This window comes from Cyprinodon tularosa, unplaced genomic scaffold (assembly GCF_016077235.1).
Source record: "Cyprinodon tularosa strain WSP-4 unplaced genomic scaffold, ASM1607723v1 ctg127, whole genome shotgun sequence".
In the NCBI taxonomy this organism is placed as follows: domain Eukaryota; kingdom Metazoa; phylum Chordata; class Actinopteri; order Cyprinodontiformes; family Cyprinodontidae; genus Cyprinodon; species Cyprinodon tularosa.
In genome coordinates this window covers 288,914-308,663 of record NW_024038081.1, presented here as the reverse complement: position 1 = coordinate 308,663, position 19,750 = coordinate 288,914, and the positions used below count along the sequence as shown (strand labels likewise).

The following is a 19,750-nucleotide window of genomic DNA, read 5'->3' as shown; positions in this document are numbered from 1 at the left end:
TGTAAACTAAAATGTTCAAATCATAAAAGGAAATAAAGAAAATATTTAAGACAATATAAAGAAACATTTATATTACATACATTTATAACTGATGGAGCTATAAGAGGAAAATCTTTATACAAAAACCAAAAGCAAATAAAATAAAGACATTTTCATTCTGGATATATTATAAGGCTTCTGTTGGTAGAAATTAAAGTTTTGTATAAACTCTCAAACTGAAAGCAATAAATCCTGAGAGACAAAAGCTTGTTTATACTCTGCTATTCAGCCACATATTTTATTAAATCAGAAGCACACAGGAGATGTTGAGAGAGCAGAGAGCTGCTGAACGCACCACCAGGGCAGAGCGAGATGCACGAGCACGGCTGGCAGCGAAGAGTCTAAGGCAAAGCTGACACGTATTGAACAAGCATGTGGGAAATTTAAACATGCCTACTTTTCTTATTGCACACTCAGGTTGGAAACTTTGTGCTGAAGTTGGTGGAAGCAGCAGGTCTTCCATAAATCCTTCACTGGAGCACAGCACCGCAGCGTTGCAGCTTCCTTTAGTGAGCTGGTCTTTTCTCAGCACTTTGTTCTAGGATGAAGTTAATTCTCTGTTTCAGGGGTAGAAATGTTAGCAGCAGCTAAACCCTTCTTTGAACTTTGAAGCTTTATTGTTCTCAACTAAACGCTCTTCCTAAGCATTACAAAATGTAAACAAAGTGTAAAACATGGGATTTTTGGTCCTTAAAAACACACTTTGTATCTCGTTTAATGAGAATTAATAGTTTGGATTGACTGCAGCTCCTAAGGAGAAATAATGGAAACACAAACAGCCTTATTTTTCTAACCGATATTCTGATTAATCCTTCCTGGATTCTGTGCTCAACTTTTTAAATAAACATTTAATGAGGAACGTTTAACATTAGAACTGCCATTAATTCCATTTGGAGAAAAAATGGGAATGCTTTTAATCAACTCCATTTGACTTCCAGAAAACATCTGGTCCTACAGATCTACGATCTATTAAAGCTGAACAACAGCCTTTTTCCTGTGATGGCGCTGGACGGTCTCCATGGCGACTGTGGCTTCATAGAGAGGAACAGCTTCTTCTGTCTGAGGTCTGCAGAGAATAAGAATGATTATGAGTTTCCTGCTCTGACTTTTTTTAGTTAATAATAAAAAAAACGTGTTGAAAGTCACCTGAGAACTCCAGCCGACATCTTCTCCACAATGTCCTTCAGGATATCTGACCAACATGTTAAAGAGTAAAACTGCAGAAACTATTACGTTGATCAAAGTCCTTCATTTGGGGCCTTTTTAAGATGAAACAGCCTTTCTTTTTCTTCAGGGGAGAAAAGTTTCATCAGTGCAATGAGTTGGTTTTTCTTCCACTGACAGAGTTAAATATTTGCAAACCTCCTCTGAAATTTGGCTCCACTGCAAAGAATTAAAATCCAAGTGAGTCATTTTTTCTTAAATTGAGAGCATTTTTTTTTCTTGAGACACTTTGCTAATGAAATAAGACATTTAGAAGTCACATTTAAAACAAGAAAAAACAACTAGTCTCTTATTCTAAGTGAGTAGTATCTAATCATCTTATTTTAAAGCTACAGTGTGTAATTTTCAGCGACATCTAGCGGTCAGACTGCAGACCGCAGCAACATGAACATCTCCCCCCCACCGCTTCTCCCCCCCAACAGTACGGCGAGCGTTACGGGACAAAATTTCTTCCATGATGTCCGCATCACCTACCTTCTCAAGTGATGAGGTTTGTTTACATAGATAATTTTACAGATAGTATTTCATTAGTCTGAGTAGGGTATAGATTTCATGTAGACTTAAGATAATAAATATACCCGTTATTTTTTCTACATCGTTGTGACGTTTTGGTGAGCTGCTTTGCATGGTGATATAAACAGACGAAGTAATTGTAGTCATTAGTTTAACAGCGAGATTGTGTTCGCTGGAAGAATATATATTCCCCGTTTACAGAGTCTAAGTCATTTTGGTGGCACGGGGGTTACAACGCGAGGAAGAGGGAGAGGACGAGGGCGAGGGCAGGGAGGCCGTGCAGCTAGGGCCAGGCGAGAGAGGGGAGCCAGCGGGGTGAGAGCAGAGGAGGAAAGGCTTGAAGATCTCCAAAGGAGCCGGAGAGAAGTAACCGAGGTATATATCCAGAAAATTATTTTACAGAAAATTACTGAATCATTACCTGTGAAACGTCAGGGACGTTGCTGAATAAGTATACTGGAGAGGAACAGCATCATCACGCCGCAGCATGTTATTGTTTTAGACAGGTCTGAGCATCCTGTACTCCAAAAACTGCAGTGATATTAGACAATTGTGTGTGTAGGATTAATTACCTGTCCAAGAGAAAACTGGCAACTTGAGCGTCACTTTGAAAACCTTTTTCCTCCATCAGTGACTTCCATCGTGTAAATGCCGTGCCAATGTTGATCCGTGTTTTTTGCCGTTTCTTGTCACGCTTGCGTTTATTCTCGTCGTGTTTCCGCTTCTTAGATGACGGGGGTTCGGTGTCCGCCGCTTTTCGTTGTGATACAGAGTAGGCATGATCCTCCATTCGTCTGATGTTTGGCCACACAGTGCCAAACAGTTTGCAAAGTCACTCACGCCTGCCGCCTTGTTCACCTTTCTTGTTACTGAGGCGCAGTATACCTGCTTCTTCTTCTTCTTTGGTTTCAGGCAGACTAAACGCTTCTCAGGCATAATACTGCCATCTACTGTTCAGTACCGTCTCAGTTCATCTCTCTCAACTTGCCGTAGTTATTTTTGAGCGTCATGGGAGATCTCGCAATCGCTAGTTTGTTGGCTCTGCGCTGCCGTAGCGCAAAGATGTCAGCCTCCATGGCTGCGAGACCCGCTCCTATGTAATTATAAATAACGAATTCTAAGGCAACGCAAATATTAAGGTTAAAAGGCTGAGCTCATAGGTGATGATAAATAACATAGTTATGTATAATATATTAAATTTCTGACTTTATATCCCTGTAATTATTACACACTGTAGCTTTAAAGGTAAAAATACTCCTTTCATTGACAGACAATCTTATTCACCAGCTTAAAATTAAGGGTAAACACACTAATTTTAACTAATCTCTTTTGCAGGATGCTACCGGTTTGATTCTGAATGAATAGTTTGACTGATTAAACTATTTTTTCCCTTTCATGAACCTGTCTAGCAGACAAACTATCAGTGGGATCAAGTTTGAAGCCTTTTAAAAAGTGACTAATTAGCTGTATTAAAAAAATCCAAAAAAGCCCAAAAGTTTTTCTTTTTTGGATCATTTTCCTGTTTGAAAAACCGATTTTGTCTTCGTATAGATAATCACAGGAAGTAAAATCTATATTTGGCTTTTTCCACCTACTTTGTGCAAAGCAGCTAACCTTCTGGATGAATTCACAAAAGTTTAAGAAGTTAAAAACAAACCATTAGACATTGTTTTTAAGTTTAAAGATGTTTTGCTTCCCATCCAGGAAACTTTCTCAATTCAAAATGTCTGAATTAGCGTTGCGTTCCAAGCTTTATAGAGTGGACCAACAAAGCACACTGGTTATGGCTTAGAAAACAGCTCATCAATGCAGCTGACTCCACGTGGTTTATCTTTTAATGAGAACTAAAGCCAGTCGTTGTGTAATCCCTCTGCCCATGGACCAAGTTTTGATTTCAGAAGTGGAGGGGACGCAAGTCTTTTTTAATAGAACTAACTTTTTAATATAACTAACATCCATTAAAAGACATCAGCATCAGATGTTAGTAAAGTGAGCTTCTCAGGAGTGACAGCGGTGAGAGCCAATCACACAAGAGAAGACGGCGGGCCAATCAGGAGCTAATGGGCGGTGTAAACTGAGGGTAGCGCGCTTTAGTTTGAGCTGCGGTTTTCCGCTCGGTCCTAGTGCTCGTAGAAAGTGTGTGTACTGTAGCGTGAAATTGTTCTTTGGACAGTAAAATGTGCAGGGGACCAAACGGACGCTTGAAAAAGTGCATGGGGACATGTCCGCCCCCCAAAAAAATGACGTCCATGCCTCTGCAGAGTTAAAAAGTCGGTTTAAACGAATCATTAAAGCACAGAAATTACAAGATGACCAGCTGAGGATGGATGTGAACTTCCTGCAGCTCAGATTAGGTGAAGGATACGGAGGTATCGCCCTTGCTGCGCTGCTGAAGCAGTCCAGACCTCTGGGTTGAGGAAAGACACGGAGGCTGATTTCAGATGCAGTAACCTGCAGTCTGGAGGGTCCAGCTGCAGACAGAAGCAACAGAACATCACTGGAACTGGTCCTTAGAACCTGAACAGAGCCTAAACAGGAACCGGCCTCACCTGCAGGTTCTTATGGGATGTGACCCAGTGGCCGCCCACCCCCAGCACACTGATGATGTCATGCTTGTGAGGGAGAAGTTTCCTCTCCTCACCCTCTTCCTCATCTTCATGCAGACGGACTTGAAAGGCAAAAGGGGCGGAGCTTAGCTATTAAATCCTTAGATGTTAAACCCATTCATGCTTCTCCTGCAATGCTTTTCATTTGTTTTACCTTCAGAATCCACGACTATATCCACTCCCAGACCCCCCGTCTCCTCCAGGACCACGGATAGCGGGTCAGATCCGCTATGCACCGGGATAACTCTGGCTTCAAGAACAGAAAGACAACCACAGCATTAAGTAAACCACTGTGCCTGATTTTACAATTCAACTTAGTACTTGAATTTAAACATCTCTCCATTTTTCGGTTCCACATAAACATTTTGGCATCAACATAAATGTTGACCTGCAAACCTTTGCATCAGTTTTTTCTAAATTATTGTCATATTATAGGGAAGATTTATAGGAAACTGTGACAAAAAAAACACCCAAATATTAACCAGACAAATACAATAGGTCTAAAGCTTCTAAAAGAGGAACCGAGGGGAGCAAAAGACTGATGCAGAGTTTTATTGTGGCTCCTTCAAACCTCTGGGTTTATGGCAGCAATTTTATTCCATTATTGTTAAAGCAATATAGACATACATAGTGTTGCTTGAAAGTTTACATACCCATCCATTAAAGATATAAAAAATTAGCTGCCAGTAAAATAAATTACTCAAAAAAGGAACATTTCAAAAACAAAATCTGAAAATAAAGCAAACTGTAAAATGTAGGGCTGGGTATCGTTCAAAAATTTTCGGTTCCGGTACCACTACCGATACCTTTACTTCGATACCGGTTCCTGAACGATACTTTTTTCGATACCAGTTTTATAATATCAATTCGAAGAAAAAGAAAATTACACAACATAAAAAAGTACAAATCTTGAGTTTTATTTTAAGCTCTGATTTTTCCATTTACATTTTTCCTCTTACATAAAACATTTTTTTTCAGTGAAGAAGAACAGTTGCAAACAAGTCAGTGTCTGATATTCACTGTTACATTGTGAGGACCTTTTTACTTAGCAGTTTTTCTTTAGAAAAATTACCATGTCTGACAAACAAGTCCGTTGAATGGGATCCTACTGACAGCGCACCGCTGGTATGGGGGGGTCTGAGCGGCTCCCACAGAAATATTGGAAGGCAGGATGATAATCTGGATGAACTGATTAAGTTTTCAGGTGGATTTTCCCACTTAAAAACACAATAAAACTACTTTATTCCCACTGATTACAGCAAATATAGCTGCAAGGCAAATAAAGGATAGAGTAGCTCCGCCCAACGCACATCAGAGCCACTTTTCGACCGCGCAGCCAGAGCAGCAAAGCTTCTTCAGCCGCGCGTCAGAAGCTGGTACAAGCAGCAAAAAATGAAGCAGCAGACGTGATTTTGCTGCTCCTGCTGCGTCCGATGTGAACGTAGCATTATTCACTCCGCTCTGGCTTTGCTCTGCCCACGGGCTGCTGAGAGGAGGATGGTCGCGCCGGCTACGGTCCGCTCTTCTTGCAGTCAAACACGGAGCGACTTTCTGCTCTTAAATTGTTTCAGTGAACGATGTATTGCATTGCGCACTATTGGCATCAGTCTTAATAAAATGAAGCCACACTTTTGACCTGGGGGGCATTTTAAAGGGGTTCCATGACGCTCACAACCAGTTCACAACAGATACACATGAACCCTGCTGTAGGCGGGACCACCTGTGTATTTTTCCTGGATGACGCAATCACGTTAAGTGTTACAGCCAATCACCGAAACTTGGCACCGAAAGACGAGGCATGTTTCGATACCCTGTAGAACCGAAGCATTTCGGTCGGAACTGATGTTCGGTACCCAGCCCTAGTAAAATGTATATTTCCTTTGCATGTGGCAGAAATGAGTCATGCACCAAAAAAACAGAAACTCACCAAAAACAAATAAAAAAAGTAATTACATTTGTCTCTCTCTTTTTTTCTTTTTTTTTTTTCTATACATACAGCAACAACGTCGCTAACTTGGCAACACTGGATTATCGTCTTCAGATTTCCTTCAGCATCCAGAGCAGAGCTCTGCAGCTACCACAGCTACACAGACTGGAGCTAGTGGTGTTTTTTTTAGATAAAATCAATTAATTTAAATTCCTTTTTCATATTGTGTGATATGAAAAAATTCTCTACCAAACATGAAAAAAATTAATTTAAATCAATTGTAAATAAATAAATAGAAAAATAATAGATATAGGCTGTTCAGTGGTCGCAGTGGGTAGCACTGCTGCCTTGCAGCAAGAAGGTTCTGGGTTTGATTCCCGGCCCAGGGTCTTTCTGCATGGAGTTTGCATGTTCTCCCTGAGCATGCATGGGTTCTCTCCGGGTACTCCGGCTTCCTCCCACAGTCCAAAAACATGACTGTTAGGTTAATTGGCTTCTCTAATTCTCCTTAGGTGTGAGTGTGTGTGTCTGTGTTGCCCTGTGATGGACTGGCAACTGCCTCTCGCCCAGCACCAGCACCCCTCGCAACCCCATGTAGCAGAAACTCTGCAGTTACTAAAAACAGTTTCACTGGTTTCTAACCTTTTCGGATTTAATAATAACGTCTGAAAGGAAAAGGATCTCACCTACTAAAGGATCCTGAATGCCTGAGGAGAACATGATGGAGAGGAGAGAAGGAAGAAAAACAGACAGGAGAAAATGAAGGAGGAAATCCAGCAGGCGGCACAGAAATCAGCACATGAGGAGAAGACTTCAAGGCACTGAGGAGTACAAACCTACGCTGGGCCGAAGCTGCTCCAGGAACGTTTGCTGCTGTGGAGAGTGGGAGGTGGCGAGAACCTTCAATCCATGATAACAAGCCAACTGGATGCACATGAGGCCGAAGGGCTTCAGGGGAAGAAACTGGATCGTTAATAAATCCCTACAGCCCATAACCAACCAGAGCCTCTATAGTGTTTCTACATACACTGGCCCCGTCCAAGACCAGGAGCGTGTGTCCGGCTGCCATGCGAGCGTGTGTGTGCAGAGCGGTGTAAGCACACACTCCATCACGCAGCGCTGCCGCCACGCTGACCCAGCTGAGCTTCTCAGGCTTCTGAACTGCAGCAAACAAAGAGAAACATTCGCTTTTTCACAAGTAATCACACCCCAGAGACATTTTCCGGTTTGTCCCGCTTCAATCAAAGTCAAACCATTTTTACTCAGATTCTCTCTAACTGAACATGATAGAAAACAGTTCTTTTTACTGCGTCCTGCTTAATAGTTTGTGGCAAACAATGAAGAAGACTTGGGGCCTGGTCTGATTAAAGCCAGATTCAATGTGCAACAGTGTGCATGCTGTGGGTGGTCTTCAAAGATTGTATGGAGTGAATTCGGTTCCAATAGTGTTCCAAGCAAAGAACATATTTTGTAAAGTGAAACTTGAAAATCATTTTAATAAAAAAACTGGTTTTGAGAGCAACTTTGCCCTTTTCTCAGATTTGTTTTCAGTTATTTTTCATTGTTTATTTGATTATTTTTTCCCTTTTTCAAACAACTATATATATATATATATATATATATATATATATATATATATATATAAAGATTTCAAATTTGTTTTCCCTTTTTTTCCCATTTTTCTTCCTGTTTTTTTTAGGGCAGAGGGGTCTAAGTGGGTCCCTTCAAGAAAACTCGGGGAGTTTAAAGCATAAAGCTTGTGTCACACCTTGATGATTTAGACCAGAGTTTGCCTGACGTATGAAAAATCTGCAAAAACGCTGGCATATGTTGAATAAGTTATGAGTACGTTCTGTATAAGTTAGGAGCACGCTGAAGTACCCTGAAACACGCTGGCACACGTCAACATATGGCGAGGATGCCAGTGTGTGCTGATATGCGTTATATTTATCGACACCTTTCACAGCTTCTCTACCTATAAGTGTTTGGATTATTCCATTTGTCATCTGTTAGATAGTGCTGCCCAGAGACTCTGCACTCAAGGTGCTTTCAGGCTTCTGTCAAACAGCCAGCAGAGCTTTACTCTGAGTTTAACGAGCATAGAGTGCAGATGATAGACGGATAAGGAAAAGTTTAATAGCATCCGTTTGTCCTGCTGCCCTTTAAAGGTCAGAGGGAGCTTAATGCACTCAATATGTCCGACTCAAAGTAAAACTATTATCTTATTGAAGTGAAGGCTCAAAAATTTTTGTAAAAAAAACATTATCTTTTAGCCCGAAATGAGGAATTAAAGGCTGATTGTGCTGTATGGAGTGAATTATGTCCCATTATTGGTGCAAGCAAAGAATTTTTTTTTTATGGAAATTTTAAAGAACCATAAATGTTTTTTTGTTAGTTTGTTTTTTTTAATATAACATTTCTTAATCAAAAGTGATATTGCCGTTTTCTCAAAAAAAAATTGTTTTCATTTTGTTCAGATTTTTATTCCAACTATTTTTTTATAACTTTATTTATTTTACAGATTTCATATTTTCAAATGTTTTTAGCGTTGAGTGGTTAAGACCAAATTCTTTTCTTTTTAAGCCAATAAAAAAAACTAACTGCCAAATAAAAATATTGATAATATTCATACAGACCAAAAGAAAATAATCTTTTCTCCTCAGTTTTGAGGAAAACCCTTCCACAAGAGAAGAAAATGTGAAATTAAAAAAACATTTCAGAAAAAAATGAAATATTTGAAGAAAAAAAAAGAAAAATGAAATCTGAGAAAAAATTATCCTTTCAGAAAACGTTTTAAATTGAGTTTATTTCTAGATTGCATTCATTTTTGTAACTTTCCACTTACAATTCAGTTCTTTTGTTTTTTTAATTTCAAATGACCAAAAGTGTGCCTTGCTTTCAAAAATAATGGATCTAAATTAACTCCATAGTCAAATGTGTGTATGTGTGATTTACCTAAAAAGTATTCGTCTACGTCAACAAGTTCACAGAGTCCAGAACAGGGCGAGTCTAGAGGAAGAACTCCTGTAGAAGGAAAGGAGGAAAGGTTACGACAAGAGTTTAAAAAAAACTAAACAAAAAACCCACTACCCACAAACCAAACGAATCTTGTTTTTTTTTTTTTGTACTGACTGTTTTTACAGGGTGTACTAAGACTCTCTCTCATGGAGATTAGGCCTGATGACGAGGCAGCCATCAAAGGGGAGGGGGACCAAGCAGGGGCTCCCAAACCCAGCAGAAAATAATAAAGCTTTCCTTCATGAAAATGGAGAAGTGATTATAGAGGAGCAGCCTGGAGGAGAGGTTCACATCCTGGATGTGAAGCAGACTCACTTGTAAGTTTGCCATGATGTCGATAAGGATTCTGCCAAACACCTTGCTGATCTCATTCCATAAAGATTTAGCTGTTGCAGCATGGTGTCACACTCAACACTAAAAAGGTGAACCTAATTAAGTCCAATCTTTCAGTCTTTGGAAAAGACAGAAGGTTTTAAGTCAAGTAATGAAAACCTTAATGGTGCATTAAGACCAGATGCGATGAAGGTGATGATTTCCTTCAGCCCTGCAGGTAGTTCACTGCTCTGCATTTCAGATGCAGTGTTTCCACTCTGGACTGCATCGTCACATAGGAGGAGCCTCAGCTGCGTGAAGCTCACCCCCCACTGCCCTGAAAAAACCTCATCAGATACACTGAATGGTTATTGCTTCTTTAGTGCAGGTTTGTGCTGCACTAAAATGGTCATTTGTAAAAATGAAATAAAAAAGTGAAAAAGGAGAATATGTGCTGCTGTTGTTGTTTCAGAGATATTAAATTTTTTTTTTAGGTCACCCAGAAGTCAACTGCCCCCTCATTCAGCTCCAAATTCAATCAAACTGTTCTAGCCTACCTTTTCAGTGCTACTTTATTTTGGCAGGTAAAACTGTAGTTTGTGATGATTTGGTTTTTAAGTTAGAATTATTTTAATTAGGACACAGCGGATGTTACTGCTCCATTCATTTCCTGATATAAAGTTATTGCATAACATCACATGTCATTCCTGTGCTGGTATTGAACAGTAGGCATGTTTAGCTTATATAAAGGCTTTAATCATTGTTTAATATTTAGTAAATCATCAGACCCTTTGCTTTGGACCTGCATAGGGGGAAACCCCATGTCATTTCCTGTCACGGTCTCGCTGTCCGCATTTCACAATAAAAGCACAAGTGAAACTTAACATTACAGACTAATCCTAACTTGTTTTCTATGAACAACTTTTCAATCGCCTTGGGGAGACCATCTTTTTTTTTTGGATAATCCCAAAAAAAAAGTCCACTTTGGTTCATCCAGACGCAGCTCTGATTCGGTCAGATTCAGCGAGATTCTTTGTTAATCAGCCCCCACAGAAAGCATCGATGCTGGGCAGAGGGCAGCGACAGACCGGGCTCTGTGCTAGAGGTAAGTAAGGCTAAGCACTGTTTCTAGGACTAAATTAATACGGCTTTTTTTAAATCCACATAAAGACTTCTTGAGAGCATTCCTTATTTCTAAATGTGTTAATACCATCTCTGTATTCCATTTTAAGTGAAAAAAGCTTTGCCTACAACCTTCCCTGATTGGCTGCCGTGACACGACGTCATAGAACAGTTCAGTTCCTTTAAACTTCAGCCATCAACCCTCCTCTTTCTCTCTCTCTCCATGCGGCGCTGCTGTTTGACACCTCAGCTCTATCTAGCGTCAAACGGTGAGAGCAGAGCAGTGAACGCTCTCGCCGCGCTGAGTTCACCCTTCGCCGCTTCACAGCGCGGTTTCTGTAGGAATTCTATGAGAATCCGCTGCCTTTGCCACAGTCACCGCCTTCAGTGTGAACGCACCATAACAACTTATTTATTACTATTATCAGTATTATTATTTTAATATTATCTAGTTGCTATGGCAACCAAAAAAGTATTTAATTCAATAATTTGCTAGTTTTCATTAAGAAGAAACCTGAAATCTAATTGAATTAGGAGTCTGGAAAGTACATCTACATAAAAGACAAAGGATTTAACTGAATATTCAATGATCTTCCCTCAGATTTATAATCCCAGGTTGATTTAAAAGCATTTCTCACCAACAACCTCGTCCTCCGGCTGAAAGAAGGTCACTTTGGATCCAACTGCAGAAAAGAGACATTTTTATTTAGATTAATGGGGGGGAAAATCCCCAATAAAGGTGTTCACTCCTTCACGATTTCAATCATTTATTTGCTTCTACCATAAAGCGCAGTAAATACAGTGTTTGATACCTTTGAGGACGACTCCAGCAACCTCTCTGCCCACAGGAAGTAGATCCCTCTGGATCCCAACCTCCTGGATCATCTGGAAAAGGACAGATAAGTAACCTGATCACATAATAAGGATAATAATATTAAAATATAAAAAAAAGAAGTAGAATGTTGATTTTATTTGTGATTACACATAGCTGCTGGTTCTTAACTTCTAACAAGCCTGTAGAATGAGGTTAAGGCTGATTTATGCTCAGAAACCAGGTCGTCTGCGTGTCTCGCAGTGAATGCAAATGGCTTTCATGTCCCTCCGTTGTCGCACAAACTTGCCCCAACTTCCTCACCGCCTCGGCCGTATCTAGACCCTTATCTAGTTCCTGATTGGCCCTCTGGTGTTGTGGTGTGGGAAAACACGCTTCAATATTGGGCATAAATCATAAATATCTGCGCCAAGCTCACCGCGACAGACTGCGGCGGGAGGAAAACCAGGCCTTCGGAGTTGTGCCAGAAGCAGTTGCCTTTCCCAGATAGGGGCTACCAAGCACAGTCTTACAAATGAAGGCTGCGACAGGTCAGCCACCTGGTTCCTCATCTACCTCCTTGGTACTTATGGGCGCTCAACCCTAAAGTCAGACTGAAATCCACCAGGGCAGGGGGTCCTGTATCGTTCCATCTGACTCTTGCGCCGCAGACCTGAATCAAAGGGCTAATCCTCCTAGTAGCAGTCCAGCTCTGCAGAGTTCTGCTGAACAGCTCGTGTTGGAATCAGGTGTGTTGAAGCAAGATGAAGGACACAGCCACTCAAGAACTGCATCAGGCTTCCAGTCATCTCAGCCATTGGAACCGGAGAAAAAGGAGAGCTGAAAGTTCTCAGACAGGAAATAAACACATTATGGTCGGCATAAAAAGGGGTGCACATGGCTGCCATATTGGAAACGAAGGATGCTACAGCAGGTATACTGTTGTTCCCAAGGAGGGTGGTGGGACACCAAAGCACAGTGGGAGTGTGCTTACAGTTCGGCATAATAAGGGCTGGTTTTCTGGCGAGCTATGAAGGAGCTATGAGCAGAAAGCAGGATAACCCTATCCATTTTGCAAAGTGAACTTCTGTCGTTACTAGCCGCTGCTAAGAGCTCTATGGTTTCCCACAATCCTTTGCATGACAGACGATACAGATACAGCCCACTGCATAGAATTTAAGAAGAACAAACTATTTCTTCACATCTACTCTGTGATACATGCTGATATAAACACCTTCATAAGTTTTGGGTTTAAGCGTCATTCATGTGCATGTTTGTTGCATATGACGCCCATAAGGCTGAAGGTTGTCCGGATTCTGCACAGCCGTCCGGAGCTCCTTTCTTACCCTGGATATAAGTCAAACTGTGCAACCTGCAAAAGATGAAGGAGCAGGAGGTGGGAGCTACAGTTAGAGGTATGTGGATCCAGCCGGTTGCCCAATCCGGTCCCTAACCCTTCGCTATCAGTGTCACTCCAAATGAAGTCTCACTCACAGCTCTTGAAGGCGCCTTCATTGAAGGTGGGGGTGTATAAGCCAGAATGAGATGGCTTCTTCCCTCCAACGGAAAAAGAAAGTAGTCGTTGCTATGGCAACACAGTGATGCCCCACGTGCGTGGCTGTAGCTCTGTGCCGCAGGTTAACAGAACATTAATCATTTGCCCCTTTCTTAAAACAAATGTGTAGGGTAAAAATATAACTATTTGAAAGAGGACCTTCCCTTTAAGAATTGATTATGTTTGCTTTTTTCATAAACTGACTGTAAATGTATCCATGATGATGCAGACAGTTTATTGATATAATTCATTGATATTGATATATGTATATATAGTTATTTACATTTCATATTAATTATTGTAAATATGATTGTATCTTTATATTGTTTTACTGCGTGACACATGGTTTGATTTATTTATGATTATTCTCATGATTATATCTACAAGCTTGTTCTTGCGCAGTTTTGAGAAGACGTTATTTCACCAACGTCCGTCTTGGGTTACCATGGAAACAAACACCAACGCCCGTCTTTCATGGAAATCAACGGAGGTTTTCCACATTACTCACAAACATTATAAGCTGAAGTTTGTTGAGTAAAAACCAAGGACAGCATCAAGGACAATCACCTTTTAATTCACGGATAATTCCCTCATTGTGGCATGCAGCCAACGAGGTATTTTATTATTTGTATATAACGTTACATTGTTTCATTCTGTTGTAAGCCAGCTACAATGTACACTGTGTGGTTTGATGGTAGCTAATTAGTTAATTGTATCAACTGTATTGTTCTGTACAGTTTTCACGGTGCTAATGAAGATTTGGAGGGTTCATTAAATCAGTTCAAGAAATCCATTTGTGCTCGTCGTGCCTGAGGGGAATTACACTGACTTTTGATTTTCCGTCAGCGTGACGAAGATGCAACAAACCAGCAGAATTCACATTTGGAGGAACGCGTTTCCTCCGCCATCAGACTGCTGTTACACCTGCTGCCGAATTCCAGCGAGCCGCCAACTGATGCAGACTCCCTGTTTAAGGGCTGAACGTTCCACTGGCCCTACCCACTACATGGTTTGGGACAGCACTTAATGTGGAGGGTTAGTGCTAAGAGGCCGGTTTGGGATTGGGCCTTCTGTTTCTTATTAGCCTTTGCAGACCTAGAAACACCGGCTGGCAAAAAAAATATGGATGTTAGCAGGCGATCGTCACTCCTTTAGTAAATTAGAGTTTAGTTGAGGTTCATCTCCTCTTTATTTTACCTTGAAGTCCAGAGGGCTGAGTCCACATGCTTTGACTTTAACTCTGACCTCATGGTCGCCCAAAACGTCTGGGAGAGTCTGGAGGAAAAACAGAGAAACATGACTTTTACAGAAAGAGGACATCTGTTTGGGGAATTTAATGGTTTACTTGGAACTTTTCCAATTCTGGTTGGATTAATATCATAGCAATTAAATCCACTGAAAAAATGCAGAGAATTGAAATTTACAGCATTTTGAAATGTAGCTTTTTGACCATGCATCTTTGAAAACTTGGTTTAGCCGATTCCAACTGATATGGGGTTAACTTTGATCCACTTTTGCTGCAGGTGAAGAACATGAAGAAAATAAATGCCATTCAGAAATAGCTGAAAACTTTGAAGAAGGTCTTAAAAAAAAAAAAAAAGGTTGGGAACATCATTGACTTTTTTCCCCCTGTTTTTAATTGACAGTTTTCTGTCTTTAAAATTTCTTTTTTCAGACCGAGTACTGTGAATTGTATTTTGTTCAAATAACATTTGACATATAACCTTGGCTTGACTTCAAACCCAATAGAAAAGCTGCCTTCTAACCAACAGAAATCTAGTTCCTAACATCCATCAGAGCAATAGAAATACGTCTTTGCCTCATTATGCCAGAAGTTTGAATTTTAAATAGAGTCCCAGTTGTAAAACTCAAACTGAACAACAACAAAAATAAATAAAGTGTAAAATCTTTAATAAATAAAAATGAAAAATTTAATTTAATAAATAAATAAAATCAAACAGCAAAGTTACACACAAAATATTTTATTTTCTTGGTTGCATTTTTTTTTCTATTTGCAAAACCTGCTGTTTTCTTGCAACAATAATGGGACAAACGTCATGCCATACATCTGCAGATGGTTGCAGACAGAATGAAATCTGCAGTGATGGATAGCTGGGATCCTCAACACTAATTAAACCCAGTTTGGTATAAAGAAGGAAGCTTCTTAGTTAACTCAAAAACTATTAGATTAAGATACAAAAAACAGCTCTATCCTAAAAACAAGACTACAAAAACAAACAAAATAATAGTAAGATTATCCTTCCAGTAAAAGATAAGGTTCAAAATAGATGGAAGAAACATCTAGACAGTCACCTGCACATTTATGTGATTCAATGTGTTGCAGTTTATCCTCTAACCTGATGATGAACACTTTAAAGCCAAACTCACCGTTTCCCGAATAACAAAGCGGGGCTCAGCGTCGCTCTCTGCAGCTCTGCAATATAAACCTTTCATGCTGCAACGACGAGCTGCAGCTTTTATTTTAGAAAAACAAGCAATCTGCAAACACAGCGCTGTGGATGACAGCCTGCATCAGCTGACCTCTTCCTCTGCCGCGGAGGGAAATGAAGGAACTCTACCGCCCTCTGCTGGATGGAGTGTTTAGAAACAATTTACACATTCTGAGCTTTCTCTTCTTCTTCTTCTTCTTCTTATGGGATTTTATGGCGGTTGGCAGACTTGTGAATTGTGCATTACCGCCACCAACTGATATGGAGTAAAGCAAGAAAACAGGAAACGATTCACCCCCCCCCCCCAAAAAAAAAAAAAAAAAAAAAAAACCTGTGTAACTTAAACCAACATAATACTAAATCACATTTGCCCATATAATTTTAATTTACTCTAGGTCATCTTAACTCTGACAGTTTCTGATGGTCCCATCGGTCCTCCCATCATACTTCCAACCATCTCCCAGTTCAAATCTTTAATGTCCAGATATTTTTCTGCAGCCTTCACTATTATTTTGATTTTTTCCGTTTTTGTTGTTGTCTGTGCAGTACAATTAATCACTTCTACCATGAAAAGAACAAAATTTGTCTTTTTAACAATAAGTGAGTCTTCATCAATTTTTAGAGATTTCTCTAGAGGTTTGGAATTTGCCGTGTGTTGAACTGTAGGTTTGGGTTTTTCTGACTGAGATGGGATCCTTTTTGCAGCTTCAGCGTAGGTTATTCCGAGCTCAAATTTCATTTTTTTTATTTCCTCAGACCTTTTGCTTGCTTCACAGCCGCGATAGGCAGCAGTATGTTCTCCACCACAATTACAGCATTTTATTTTAGCTTCTTTTCCACATTTTCCGTACTCATGTTCTCCTGCACACCTTCCACACCTCTGTTTCCCTTTACAAACTGCTGCAATGTGACCGAATTTTTGGCATTTGAAACATCTCAATGGTGGAGGATTGTAGATTTTGACATTATAGCTTATGTAACCGATGAATACTTTGCTTGGTAATTGCTCTACTTCGAATTTAATTAGCACAGATAAACTGTCAGATCTTTCTCCGTTTCTTGTTGTTTTTAACCGTTTTACTTCTTTTACTTTTGCACCGCTTATGTTTTCCAGAATCTCTTTTTCAGAAATTTTTAGAGGAACTCCTCCAATGACTCCCCTGCTGATCTTTTTGTTCTCCATTAAGCTGCACTGAACTCTTATCCCGTCAATTTTGTTGATACGTATTGCTTTGCCTTGCTGGGCGCTGTCTCTGCAGTTAATTAGCAGGTCTCCACTGTACAGAATTCTGGCACCTTTGACTTCTCCGACAAGTTTATTGATGGTTTTTGTTAAGTGAACCGGATTCCAATTTGTAAAAGAGTCTGCCTGATTAACGACTTTGAATATGACTTTGAATTCATTCTGTTGTGCTGTGGAATGTATGGAATGATCATCACTGGATTGTTCTGAACTAGATTCCCCTTGAACTGATCTCTGTTTTTTCCGCTTTTTCTCATTTTTTGATGTTGCTATCTTCCAACCTTCATTGTCACTATTTCCCTCTTCCATCCCACAAGAATCGCTTCCTGTTTCCTCACTACTCACGGCCCAAGACATTTCTCCATAAGCAGCTTCAAAACACCTCTGAGCTTTCTCAGCTGCCAGGAACCTTGATAAGCTTTTCGTTCAACTTTAACAACATTAAAACTGTAGAACTATCTATTTTATTGCAGCAGTTGCGAAAAAAAATTTAAAAAGCATTTTTCAATGCTGAGTTTCTTCATACTATTGTCGGAAAAATAAACATCTGTCTTAACAATAATAGTAATTGAACTGTATTGATCTCACTATGTAGAAATTCACTCTCTGCATTTAACCCATCGCCTTGGGGAGCAGTGGGCTGCCATCATGCGGTGCCCGGGGAATAGTGTGGGGTTAAGGGTTTTGCTCAGAGAGCCAGAGAGACAGTCTGTGGGAGCGGGGCTTAAACTCAGAACCTCAGGATTCCAAGCTCTATGCCCTAACCAATAGGCTGCCACTTGCCAACATCATGAATATATGTGATATAACAGCAGATCATCGTGCATTTGCAAAAATCAGCTAAGGTTTAGAAGGAGGCGGTGTCTGCCTCTATCTAAATTGGGATTGAGCCATAGATACCCAGGCAATGGTCATTAAATGCATTTGTTATTTAATCCACAGTGAGTTTAAAAGCATCTCTGCCATAGAGGCAGTTTTGAGTTTGGTTTTCTTAGCAAGAGTAATTCAGCAGTGTTAGTAAGTGACTTTTTATTTGATTATTGTTGCAAAAAGTAATAAGTAATTAAATAATTTCCCTCTGGGATTATTAAAGTATTTCTTATTCTGATTCTGATTCAAAAAGAGAAAAAGTTTTGGAAATGGAAAGTTTTCTTTAAAAAAAAAAAAAAAAAAAAGCAGTCCACCAATCAAACTTTGAAAAAGTTCTTAATCAGAAATGTTTTTTCCCCCTCGGATTTTATTTTTCAAATTATTATATTTTTTGGGGAAAAAAAACATTTAAATATTTAATTTCATAATTATTCTATGTTTGTTCATATCTTAGGGTTTTTAAGATTGGGTGTAAATTTAGTAAATTGCATTGTTGTTTTTTTTTTACAGCTCACATTCTCTTCCCTTCTTGAGGCGGGCTTTCTATGGAGCCAGGTGCAAAGCCATATTTCAAATGGTCTGAACAGATGTTAGCAACAACATTTTGTTCAATGTGTGCATTAAGAGTAGACCTGGTCTTTAAATGAAGACAATATGGTCTATAAAATGATATCTTAAAATTCTTCTATTTATAGAACGCAATCTGGAAATGAAACATTTGAAAAATGAAAAATTAAAATTGAAACAATCGAAGTTGAAAAGATGTCTGACAAAAGTGCAAAGATATTCTCAAAAGTTGTTTTTCACTAAGAAGGCTTTTGAAGTTTCCTTTCTGGGATTGCAATTTCTTCAAATTTCCATTTGCAAAACTTACTGGCAAAAACAATGGATCAGAATTCACTCCACATGTTTGCTAACACAATTGTAGGTCTAAAAAAGCTCAACAGAAACTAATTCTTTCCTCAATCTGTAAAAAAGGTTGGACCACTAAAGAAAGATGGATTCTATCAAACTGATCAATTTGAAGAAAAGAAATACAACAACCCTTAATCAATCAAAAACTAACCTCAACGCTAAAGAACAATAACATGTACGGTATTTGTTTTTGTTCATCAGTCTTGATCACACTACAAAACTAATGGCAGGCAACAAACTATAGTGTCAGATTAATCAACATAAGCCTTAATGGTGAGCAAGAGCCTCCTCTTTCACTGCTAGTATCACATGAGCTGCTGATCAAAGACCTTGATATACTGACTGTCAGCCAGTAAATCCTGTAAAAGATGAAGTTCTGACATTTTGCTGATGTGAATCATCCCCAAAACCAAAAGCCATTAGCAATTATCTTGTTGCTGCCAACCAAACTGGGAAGGGTTGTTTTATGCACTTTCAAAGGACGGAAATGAATTTAAAAAAAATGTTGCATTAATGTCCTTTGGACAGTTGGGAGCAAATTGGAGCTGAGTGATGAGAATACAGATTTGAGGAAATACTCCCCACACACATCAGCAAAAACAGCTCTGTATCAGCGCAGTATGATGGTGAAAGGGTGATGATATGGCAAAACACAGCAGCTCCATCCAGATGTAATAATGACTAAACAGAAATCAACTTGTGTGAAGTCCACTTATTAAAGACTTGGATATGATTTCTAGTTTATTTCCTTCTCTCTTTTAAAAAAAATCTTAACTCTGACTATTAAATTCAATATTCCACCCCGTTTTTTATCTCTATTAATTTAGAAGTTGCTAGATTTCACAGATTCTTATTTTTTGTATTTCTCAAACATGACCTGATAACATTATCCCATATTTCAAAGAAAATTACACACGTATTGTACAAAATTTATTTGCTTCATTAGCCATAAAAGAATAGAATACATAGAATATCCTAGCCATAATAGCAGAAAGAGTATATTTCTTTTTAATGTAAAGAAACGACGAAAGGCGCTCCTAATCCCCTTGTGTTTATGTGATTGAGGTGAATATGATGTTCTCGCGAGATCTTACATGTCGTTGAAACGTATCGATAACATCTCGCGAGACTGGTGCAGCGTTACC

The 19,750-nt window shown here is 39.4% G+C and overlaps 1 protein-coding gene across 4 annotated transcripts; it reads right to left on the bottom strand.

The window, feature by feature from the left end:
- Positions 1-245: 245 nt before the first annotated feature.
- Positions 246-15,677, bottom strand: cryzl1 (crystallin, zeta (quinone reductase)-like 1). Of its 4 annotated transcripts, none has more exons than XM_038276760.1 (13): positions 15,516-15,677; positions 14,325-14,402; positions 11,574-11,646; positions 11,400-11,444; positions 9,265-9,333; positions 7,337-7,470; positions 7,146-7,257; positions 6,996-7,016; positions 4,537-4,632; positions 4,326-4,444; positions 4,142-4,247; positions 1,186-1,231; positions 246-1,105 (listed from the first exon to the last, which is right to left on the bottom strand). In XM_038276760.1, exons 1-13 carry the CDS (start codon positions 15,579-15,581, stop codon positions 1,009-1,011), a joined length of 1,062 nt encoding a protein of 353 aa, XP_038132688.1. In that variant the 5' UTR covers positions 15,582-15,677; the 3' UTR covers positions 246-1,008. The 4 variants fall into 4 exon arrangements, with proteins under 4 accessions (XP_038132688.1, XP_038132689.1, XP_038132690.1 ...); XM_038276761.1 differs by having other exon boundaries at positions 11,574-11,643; XM_038276762.1 differs by lacking the exon at positions 6,996-7,016.
- Positions 15,678-19,750: the final 4,073 nt, after the last annotated feature.

What these genes read in the sequence shown, in the direction of transcription:
- cryzl1 (XM_038276760.1), bottom strand. Translation starts at nt 15,581, where the DNA reads ATGAAAGGTTTATATTGCAGAGCTGCAGAGAGCGACGCTGAGCCCCGC. An exon ending in GCTTTGTTATTCGGGAAACG is followed by an intron (nt 14,403 to 15,515) that starts GTGAGTTTGGCT and finishes TTTTTCCTCCAG; the next exon opens with ACTCTCCCAGACGTTTTGGG. An exon ending in GCCGGAGGACGAGGTTGTTG is followed by an intron (nt 9,334 to 11,399) that starts GTGAGAAATGCT and finishes TTCCTTCTACAG; the next exon opens with GAGTTCTTCCTCTAGACTCG.